This window comes from Cibotium barometz, chromosome 56 (genome assembly GCF_041138505.1).
Source record: "Cibotium barometz isolate CiBa-2024 chromosome 56, ASM4113850v1, whole genome shotgun sequence".
NCBI lineage: Eukaryota > Viridiplantae > Streptophyta > Polypodiopsida > Cyatheales > Cibotiaceae > Cibotium > Cibotium barometz.
The window spans coordinates 25049056-25061051 of NC_141101.1; the positions used below are offsets into that span (position 1 = coordinate 25049056).

Here is an 11996-nt window from a genome sequence, read left to right on the forward strand (position 1 = left end):
GTAGATGACTTAAGCATCACATGTGACAATGAAGAAATGATCCAACAGATAATGGATATTGTGAGTTGTGAGTTTGAGATGACATACTCGGGTCTTATACATTTTTGTTTGGGAATTGAGGTTTGGCAGGAGTTGGGCAAGATCTTCATATCACAACAGAAGTATGCTTGGGAGATTCTCATAGCATTTGGGATTATTAGTTGCAAACCTCTATCAATGCCTATGGAGGTGAACGTGAAGCTTTCTGCAGAAGATTCTTCACTATTAGTAGACATCACAAAGTATAGGAAGTGGTGGGGACTTTAATTTTTCTCACTGACACTAGACTCGATATCATAGTTGGTGTTTTGAGTAGGTTTTCTAACAAGCCACAAAAGAGTCATTGGAAGCATGTTATGTGAGTGAAATTTCTTAAGAATTTAGTTATCTTTCTTAAGAATTTAGTTATATTTATTTAATAAAATTAGAGTTAGAGATGAGAGTATATGAATATCTCGAAACAATTAAAAAATATAAAAAAATAAATTTGTGATAAAAATAGGATCTTTATGATAGAGATTCCCAAAAACATAGGTAAACTTGCTTTTGCATATGACCAAATTTAGCAAAACGGGCTGTGTAAGGTTGTAGACTAGGCCTATTCCCGTAATTCAAGTACCAACTCAAATATATTCTGGCGAAAAACCAGAGACTTACATCGATTGCAAATTGCAGGCCTATACCTACATACAAGGAGCCAGGATAGGCTGAGACAGGCAAATGTCTATAGGGTGGAGTATCAGTTTCTCTTATTGTTTTCCTTATATAGTTTAATTATTTCATGAGTGTGTGTGAGAGAGAAAGAGATATTAAACATGGTTTGTAAGAATTGCAAGTTTCTTGGATGAAGCTCTCTTTTCTTTCCATCTTCTCTTTTCCCCTCTAATGAGAAGATATATTGATTGTATCAAATTACTTCATACCTTAATAAATCATCAAGATTCAAAATACTCATATGTGAGACTACGGGTCTCACATATGGGGGGGAAGATTGGACCCAATGCTTTTGTCTTGTGTTGATAAATATTTTTCTGTTTACTTTTTTCGTTCAATTCTTCTTCTAAGGTTGATGTATTAACTTGTAGTTAACTTATTTCAAGCAATTCTAAAATTTATTAAAAGCTTGTACTTGGAGGAAAGGTCCTGTAATAACAAAGCAAGGGATAGAATTACTTATATAGGTACACCATAGGTACTCTCGAGTACAACATCACTTACAGTGCAGCAGGTGACACTCTTATGTTTTACTATAACTCAGATTGGGCAGGAGATTGTGATTCTAGGAAATCAATTTCTGGATATTGTTTTTCACTTGGTTCTGGTGCTTTCTCTTGGGACCAGCAAGAAGCATCCTACACTGGCACTTTCTTTTACAGAAGCTCAGTACAAGGCAGCTTGTTTTGCTGCTGTGAAGCAGTATGGCTGAGAAGGATTTTAGTGAACATGGGATTTCAAATTAGTGGGCTATAGCCTTGCAATGCAACAACAACCAAAGTTGCATGGCTATTGTCAAACCTATGTTTCATGCTCAAATAAAGCACATTGAGATTCAATATCATTATGTGCGAGAGATAGTGGAGATTCAATATCATTATGTGCGAGAGATAGTGGAGCTAGAAAATAGTTCTACAAACCAATGCTCTTAGAAAGGACCAGCTCACTTGGCATTGGGCAAAGCAGACATTGAGGGGGAATGTAAGTATACACTCAATGCCTGCCTCTTAACTTGTGTCTCACATCTAAGTTTGGTGCACATTTGTAAAGGCCCCATTTTGAGGAGAAGCCATTAGTTCATCTATCTTTGGTGGGAACCTTGACTTAGACGCTAATGAAGTCTTTATTCTGACAATTGATGGTTAGGAGATGGTCAGGGGTTCAAGTATTGGCTAGGGCTTGGGGCACTAGCCCCTCTAGCACAGGGGGGTCTAAGGGCAAGAGCCCCTGGCCCAATGGTATGGGTTCATTATTAGTAGATAATGTGGTTGGTTGGTTGTGTTTTGAGGGCAGTGATCGTGTCTATGCCACATATTTTCCCATGGGATGCGTTAGATATATTACAAGCAACAAAATTTCTAATCCAAACTTTCACCTAGTTCTCTAGGAAACTTCCATGAGGAGTATTTCCAAACCAGTTTTCTAATTAACTAATTATCCTAGGCTTGATGCTTTGTGAAATATACGTTCCAATAAACTAGTAACCCTAGGCTTGATTCTTTGTGAAAACAAGCATTTTGCTAACGAGAAGACATTAATGGATGAACCACTAGCTTCAAATTTTGCTTCCCATGCAAGAAACCCATAATATTGAATTTAGGTCACTAATAAGCAATCCACAAAAGCGAATTTTCAAAACAAGTTGAAACCAATTTCCAATACAACAAATTGGTTTTTATAGCCATGAAGCTTCAAAAAGGTATCCAAATCACAACCATAAAAGCATGTTCTCTTGTAACAAAGCCATAGAGGAACATGCCATAAATACATAGCATATGGTACAAACACTAGCAACTCAACAAACGAATCAACCACAAATTGGTTTTCAAAAGCCATGAATCATCATAAAGACATCCAAATCACAACCATTAAAGCATGTCCCCTTGCAAGGAAGCTATAAAGAAACATGCTTGGATATGTAGTATATGGCACAAACACTAGGAGCTCAGCAAATGAAACAAAATATTCTCAAATCTTCAAAACAAGTTTAGTCCAATTTTGAACACAACAAGTTGGTTTTCATTAGCAACAAAGCACCCTAAAGGTGTCCAAGTCACAATCATAAAAGATAGCTTAATTGTAACAAAGCCATAGAAGAACTTGCCATAGATAGGTAGTATATGGCACATAGCCATAGAGTACGAGGACAATAAAGTCTCATAAATGCTCTACATAGGCAGAAAATCCCACGTGCAAAATATCAAAGGGCCAAAAAAGTAAAGTCATGGTTCCACTAATCCTCTATAGCACTATCATCCACAAAAGGATTACATGAAAATCTGTAACTATCCACTGCAGATCATAGTGAGGGTCTCGTGCCATCCTGCCGAGCGATCTGCAACATAACAAGGCAAAACACTTCATAGTCGACAATCTCACCAATGAAAGTGCAATAAATAGTTTGATGGAAAATGCCAATGACAACACATAATACTCACTAGTCTGATGGCACATCTGGAGTACCAATGTGCTCCTCCTCATTATCCGACTTGTCCACGTCCAATGTATCAGATTTTTGGGAGCCCAAAACAACCTCCACCTAAGGCGTCAAGTACTCCGTACATATGTCCAAGTCCTCCTCCATGACAAGGCAAGGTCAGCTTATGTGCATGCATGCCTTCATGAAAGGGGAGTCCCCCCACAAGCTCAAGAACCGATCCCTTTTGTGGACACAATGCCTCCAAAAATAGCATCATATGGGGAGCGCTTTTCTCTAGTGGCCCTCACCACTCGCCGCGCTTGCTTTCCCTCTTAGCTCTACTCGATGATGGCATGTAGTGTGTCATCATATCCGTGGATATGTCTTGGAGCAATAATACAAGTCTTTAGCAAATTGTTCTATAATGTGGTAAAGTTCAATTGACCACGTAGATTAAGGAAAACTATACTTTCCTCTCTCTAAAAGTTCTTGCGTTCTTCCAAGAACAATTTACACATCTTGCAATGAAGATGATTTCCACATAGACAACATCTATGTGATGTATAGTGTCTACGTGTACTACTAGAAAATCAAGAGTAACGTGAACCAATAAGAGTATCACTCCCAACCCACGAGTAGATACATGCCTATCCACATGTCTACTCTTGCAACTTTGGTTGCTTGGCAATACAAATCTGTCTCTACGGCCAACCATGTCTCTATGGACACATTCATGGGCTATCTATGGTCACATCCAAAAGTTAATAGCACCATCCAAACACACCTCTACAAGTGTGGTCTCCCTAGACACCTCTACTATGTGAAACAATATTGTAAACCATTTCAATTATGGGAAATGATTTACTATAAAGCAATAAACGATAAATTGTTTATCGCTTACCGAGTTTCTATATACATATGCTATGATATGTAGATTAGGTATGCCTCCAACACACCTTACACTGATAGACAAGCAAAACCAATCTCTGTGAGACTATTTTGACATGAATAACACAACATCCAATTTGTGTGCAATACTAATATGAAGTAAGAGCGGTGTTTTTCATGTGTGTGCTTGTGCTTGTGTATGCATGTATTAAGTGTGAGTATATGTGTACATATTCATGTGTGTGTGGGGGGGGGTGTGTATGCTTGTAAGAGTGCACATGCATTTCCATTCATACATGTTGCAATGCATATGTGTGTGTGTGGGGGGGTGTGTATGCTTGTAAGAGTGCACATGCATTTCCATTCATACATGTTGCAATGCATATGTGTGCATTCCTATGGGGGGGTATGTATGCTTGTAAGAGTGCACATGCATTTCCATTCATACATGTTGCAATGCATATGTGTGCATTCCTATGGGGGGGTATGTATGGTTGTAAGAGTGCACATGCATTTCCATTCATACATGTTGCAATGCCATGTGTGTGTGCATGTGTGCATGTGCACATGTGTGTATGTGTGTGTAGGCACACATGTTAGGAGGGTCCCTTTTGTAACATTTGTGTGACTTGATACTAGAACTCATTGCATAAATCACATGACTTAAAGTGAATCAGACTCATGCGATTCATTTAAAGTTGATTATCTACAAAAGCATAATCATTCACACTATATAAATGAAAAGCTATACTAGAACTCATTGCATAAATCACATGACTTAAAGTGAATAAAACTCATGCGATTCATTTAAAGTTGACTATCCCCAAAGCATTATCATTCACACTATACAAATGCCTTCCACAAATGAAAACACACCTTATGTAAACTAGTTTACATTATTCCTTCCATGTAATTCTTGTGAAACCAATATTTTCTCACTCACACATTATTCAATATCATGATGCTTGTGTGTTATTATTATGCTTGGATACTCACAAGCTATCAATAATCATCGAGATCATGCTTAATCCATGAACTTGGCTGTCTTGTGCGTCATCTTCTTCTTCCTTGTCCACACTATGCATTGCATAGAATGTAAGCTTTTGTTCCTCTTTTTTTTCTTTTTTATCATCTCAAAGATTAGATCAAGCCAACGTCAACTTGAGAACCCTAATAATCATCATAGTAATATAATCTCAAAATGGCAACCTTTGTTACATTCTCAAACTCACAACAACACTAACTCTAGCACCAATGCTACTTTGATATTAAATGTCATGGATTTTGGAGCAAAAGGAGATGGGATTGAAGATGATACTTTTGTACGTCCATTAACTTATCCATGAATTCATCTTGAAAAAATAATAAAATAAAAGTGCATGCTTTGTGTAAACTTTTTAGAAGTATATTGATCATGTTTACCTTTGATGGATCTCTCTCTCTCTCTCTCTCTCTCTCTCTCTCTCTCTCTCTCTCTCTCTCTCTCGCTCTGCATGAATATGAATCTTCAAAGCATAGTCTCCAAAAAGTTGGTAGCATTCCTTCTTTTTAGGGGCCATTGCTAAATGTGAAGTTGTGTTGAGGAAGGATTATGAAAATGACCAATCTGCAGGAAAATTTCATATTCCTTTGTTAAAAACATGATATTATAATCACATTTCATTCTCTTTGAAATAAATAATATAGTTTTGGTATGTGCATAGGCATTTGTTGCAACATGGAGATCGGCATGTGGTAGTAATTGGTCTCACACCACGATGTATGTTCCCAAAGACAAAGAATTTTTAATTCTTCCTCATTCATTCCAAGGTCCTTGTCATAGTAGCTTATCCTTTCAGGTATAAATTTCTAACCAAATAGCCAAAATGATGTTTGAGTGATAAAAAGTGTATGCTCTATTAAAAACTAGGAAGTAAAGAGTAACAATTTTTCCATGTAGTCACATGTCTAAGCATAATTAGATTATGATAAAAAATGTATGCTCTATTGAAAACTAGGAAATAAAGAGTAACAATTTTTCCATGTAGTCACATGTCTAAGCATAATTAGATTATTGTTCTAGAGAAGTAAACAAAATGATGACTTGATGTGAATGGTACAAAGGCATTGCATATCAATAATAACTTGTGTGGTTTAATATTAGAAGAGATGAAATGAACTTGTAAGCATAGTGTCAAGAAACTATCCCCTTTTGTTTTGTTGTCTCGTGAGGTATTTCCCAACCATTTCATTTATGATGGAGATTCCAAAATAAAAAATTTACTTTTTTAATTATCATTTTCACTTTCCTAAAAAAGGATATAGTAATTTTAGAATTCATAGACATCTTTTGATGTGTGTGTAGAAAAGTTAGACTTCTACTTTAGGTAACAATAGTTAAAGTTCACATTTTGAAATAGAATTTCTATTTCTTACAAGTGTTGTGTGAGGAAAAAATGATTACAAGTGTAAATCTTCATAATTAACATGTCATAACATGAAAAATTAAACCAAGAAATGAAATTTAAATAAATCTAATCATACTAACAAAAACTCGAGGGATTTTATATGTGTAAAATATAGAATGAGCCCATGATACATATGTTCAATTGTATCTCTAGGTGGAGGGAAATATAAGTGCACCTACAAATCTACAAGCTTGGACTTTTAGAGATAAGTTTTGGTTGGAGTTTAGAAACGTAAATAATTTTGTCATAAGCGGCAACGGAGTCATGAATGGAAGAGGCGAAATATGGTGGACTTGTGTAAGAAATAGAAAAAAGGTAATATTCATCACAAAGCTTGTTTATCTAGTTGAATAAATACATTTTTTATTTTTACTTTCATCGTCTATGTTCAGCATTTCCTCTTTTTAACTTAATGATAGCAACACTCTTCTCAAGCACCACAATGCCCTACAAAGCTACCACCAAATGTAAGTTCCCATGTTTCTATGATTAGCCATCGTAATTGGTTTAAATTCATTTTTTGAAGGCTAATACTGTCTTTTTTCTTATTATTTTGTAATGTTTGATAATTTTTAACCTTTAGCTTTTAAGGATCTTCCAAAGTACCAATATAATAGTACAAAATATCAACTTTATTTATGGTCAAAGAGTACACATTGACTTCCATAGTTGCAAAGGGGTGCAAGCTAGCGGCCTTACAGTGAATTCACCATCTAGTAGCCCAAACACGGATGGAATTCACTTACAAAGGTCTACTAATGTGCACATTCAAAACTGTTCTATGGCCACAGGTAAGCTCCACATCTTCCAACTTCATATTCTTGTCCTTGTTTTCCTATTTTTGGACAAATGTTAAACTGCATAGGTGTCCCTACACACATGCTTACACATTGCATATATGCATGCCCATGGACATGCACATGCACATATATATGTAAACGCACATGCAACCACACATGTACATGCACATGCACATGCATATGTACATGCACATCCACACACACACACACACACACACACACACACACACATGCACCCATGCATGCATGTATGTAGGTGTGTGCTCACATGCACATGCACATATATGCATACACACACATGTCCACATGTAAGCACACACACACACACACACACACACACACACACACACACACACACACACACACACACACACACACACACATGCACATGCACACGCACACACGCCCACCCACCCCCCCCCCCCACACACACACACACACACACACACACACACACACATACACACATAGAGAGAGACGCACTCGCACACATACCTATACACACATGCACACACGTATGCATGTATGTAGGTGTGCACTCACATGCACGTGCACACAAAAGCATACACACACGCATGTGCACATGTGCACACACACACACACACACATATATATATATATGGAGAGAGAGAGAGAGAGAGAGAGAGAGAGAGAGAGAGAGAGAGAGAGAGAGAGAGAGAGAGAGAGAGAGAGAGAGAGAGAGAGAGAGAGAGAGAGAGAGAGAGAGAGAGAGAGAGAGAGAGAGAGAGAGAGAAGTTTATTTAGTTTTATCATAATAACAATCGCAAGGAATATTTTCTTATTGAGTTTTATTATCCCTTGCACATACTAATGGGATGTGAATCCATTTTTATTGAAATTAATATAACCACATTTGCACTTTTTCTAAGGTGATGACTGCATATCAATCGGACCAAGTACATTCAATGTCAGCATTAGAGATATAAGATGTGGCCCTGGCCATGGAATCAGGTTATCACATTACTACATAATCATATTGTGCATACTTTGGTCATTTTTAAATGTCTTGTTGCATATTTTGGTTATTTTTCAATTTTTGATGTTGAATGATGAATGCAATTAACCAAGAATGACTTTTTAGTGTGGGAAGCCTTGGAAAACATCATACAAAAGCTCACGTATCCAACATTTCTGTGGATGGTGTAATAATCAACTCCACAAGATACGGAGTTCGTGTCAAAACATGGCAGGTCCTTTTCTATGCTTTTGTAATCCCTTATTAATCGATAAAGATAGGGAAATTCATTAATTATCAAGTTGGATCTCCATTAGGATATAAAATATTTAATCCTCCTAAAAAATATGTAGGGTGGTATGGGATTTGCACGATCCATGCATTTTCAAAACATCAAAATGTATCAAGTGCGAAAACCAATCTTGATTAACCAATATTACTGTACAAAGGATGACGAGCCATGCTTTAATGAGGTAAGTTTCTTTACATAATAACATTTGAAAACCTTATAAATAACCTCTCAACTAGTAATCTTTTGAATAAGGTCACAAGAATGAAGGAGAATTTTATTCTCTCTCTCTCTCTCTCTCTCTCTCTCTCTCTCTCTCTCTCTCTCTCTCTCTCTCTCTCTCTCGCTCTCTCTCTCTCTCTATACGTGCGTGCAGACACAGATACACATGCACGTACACACACACACACACACACATGCATGTATGTGCACACTCACATGTGTTGATATGATCCCTCATCACATGCATGTACATATTGCACACAAATCTTGCACAACCCTTGCCTTTACACACACATGCGTGTAAGCGAACATGCCATGGGAATTTTACATGCATGAAGAAATGGTATCATTGTTATTAAAATAATAGTTCTAGATAAATATTATAAATTTTAACTATAGTTAATAAATAATTTTTAATGATTTATTTTTCACAGACACAGACACACACACATGCACATGCACACACATATATATGTGTATTTTTAATTATTTTTTTAAACACACACATGCACACACATGTATGTATACACGTGTATACACACATGCATACGTGCACATTATATGCAGAAACACAAACACACACACACACACACACACACACATATATATATGTATGTGTGTGTACATATACATGCATGTGTGTATGTGTTTGTATACACATATACACATACACACATATGAATGCACATATACACATGCACATGCTCACACACACATATATATGGATTCACATATACACAGACACACATGATTACACACACATACATAGATATAGATACATGGATTCATATATACACAAACACACATGCTCACACACATACATAGATGTAGATATATGCATACATGTATATATTGTTATATGTGTGTATAATACCTACATCCTATATACATGAATATATGCATATATATACACATGAAGTATATATTTATGTATGTGTATATGCATGTATGTATGTGTGAATCAGTATATATATATATATATGTATATATATATATATGTATATATATATATATATACACACACACACACACACACACACACACACACACACACACATACATATATTTATGTATATATGCATGTGCATATATGTTTATACATTAATGTTTCTATGTATCTTTGTATGTATGTGTACATGCATATATATATATATATATATGTATATAGGTGTCTATGCATGTATGTATGTACGTAAACATGTATGCATGCATAGACCTATATGAATATGTGAGGACTTGTGTGTGTGCACGTGCATGTGGACGTGTAGGGAAGTGAACTTATCAAGTATGATAGTGGACCGCTTACCATTGAAATAACATAGTAGGACTAACATGGATAGACTCTTAGATCTATTGAGACCTTTGGGTAATATTCACTTGTTTTGTTTGGGATTTTTTATTAGATTGTTTTTCCTTATGTGGTTCAACAAAATTTATTATTTTTTGAAGAGGTTATGTGAATATATTTAATTTTACGATAAAGCTATGAAAGAATGCACAAAATTGTGGTTACACATGCACATCTCATCCACATCTTATTGTGCCACTTAAAAACATGTATGAAGTAGATGAGCTTAAAAAAAGTGCATTTGTGCTTTAATTCAAGAGGGAAACTAGAGTATATGTGGAAGGAATTCAATATTCCCTTCTCATGCAAATCAATATAAAGGTTTATTAATTACAATAGGTTTGAAAACATATAAGCCACCTTTGTGATTAATCATAAATTTGCACATACTAGAAATATTTAAAGAGTATACAGTAAACAAGATTAGATATTCACACATCACATTATCTTCACTTTATAGTGAGAATTATATTTGGTAGTACTTGCTTAGTGTTTCTAGCACAAATACACTTTTAACTAGCTCACACTTACTTTTAAATTACCATGTGAGATAAGTAAAAGAAATAACTTTTGGATCCAGACATCAGCAGTGGAGATAAGTGATGTTTACTACAAAAACATTACCGGAACATCTACAACCAAGGATGCAATTGCATTTTACTGTAGCGAAACTATACCTTGTCACCATATCACCCTAGATAATGTAAATCTCAAGAATGGCACTAAACAAAGAGTTGAATCTATATGTACTAATGCCATTGGATTGGAGGTTGGGTTTGTTAACCCCCCTCTTTATTTTTGATGTTTAACGTGAGAAATTACAAGTATCATATATCCCCTTGATCTTTGATTTATAGGTGTAAATCATTAGTTTGTGTCATGTTTGTAGTAAAGATCATTGGTTTGTGTCATGTTTGTATAGTAAAGATCATTGGTTTGTCTACTTTTTCATTTCTTGAAGGAAAAATAACCATGTGTGGTACATATCTCTTTTGTTTGATGTTGGAAATTATTTACAAATATTTTAAATGCATAAATTTATAGTTCAAGGGTACCAAAATAATACATATAAGACTACTGATGTGGGACTTATGTAGCTAGTGCTTTCAATGTAAATGAAAAATATATTTATTTATTCAAAACACACTTCATGTGCTTCTATCTATGTGTCATCATCGTTTACATAGGCATAAATACATAATCAAATGAAAAATATATTTATTTATTCAAAACACACTTCATGTGCTTCTATCTATGTGTCATCATCGTTTACATAGGCATAAATACATAATCAAATGAAAAATATATTTATTTTTCAAAACACACTTCATGTGCTTCTATTTATGTATCATCATCGTTTGCATAGGCATAGATACATAATCAAATGAATATGATTATTAATGTAGGATTAATGTAGCTAATTCCTTTAACATAAATGAAAAATATAATTATTTCTTCAAAACACACTTCATGCGCTTCTATCTATGCATTATTGTGTATAGCATAGGCACAAATACATAATCAACAAATGAGGATGTATAAGTAGGATAAAAAATCATCTACTTTGATTCAACACCATCCTTTTTAAAAAATTATGTTCAATATGATAAGGGGATGGAGTACACTATGAGATTTCAATGCTATACACCCTATAACATTTCAATGTTTCATTATTACTCATATATTCCTTCGCATAATTTCCTTAGTATCAAGCATTTTTTCCATACTTTTTCATTAAGTTTCCATTTCTCTCTCTCTCTCTTAAAATTTTTTAATATCCATAGTTGGCTTTTCTTGTCTCTTGTCATCTTCCAAACGGTCAAGGCTTAAGATAGAGGTGATGACTTGCTTCAT

General features: G+C 35.2%; 1 protein-coding gene across 1 annotated transcript; it reads left to right on the top strand.

Moving 5' to 3' along the window:
• The first annotated feature begins 5091 nt into the window (after positions 1 to 5091).
• Positions 5092 to 10944, top strand: LOC147607056 (polygalacturonase-like). The gene is made up of 7 exons (XM_086791482.1): positions 5092 to 5108; positions 5205 to 5382; positions 7091 to 7298; positions 8198 to 8279; positions 8410 to 8518; positions 8637 to 8756; positions 10723 to 10944. Exons 1-7 carry the CDS (start codon positions 5092 to 5094, stop codon positions 10942 to 10944), a joined length of 936 nt encoding a protein of 311 aa, XP_086647608.1.
• Positions 10945 to 11996: the final 1052 nt, after the last annotated feature.

Bases quoted from the DNA above. Each gene is read 5' to 3' on its own strand.
- LOC147607056 (XM_086791482.1), top strand. The intron at 8,280-8,409 runs GTTATCACATTA...ATGACTTTTTAG, and splicing joins GGCCCTGGCCATGGAATCAG to TGTGGGAAGCCTTGGAAAAC. The intron at 8,757-10,722 runs GTAAGTTTCTTT...TTTTGGATCCAG, and splicing joins ACGAGCCATGCTTTAATGAG to ACATCAGCAGTGGAGATAAG.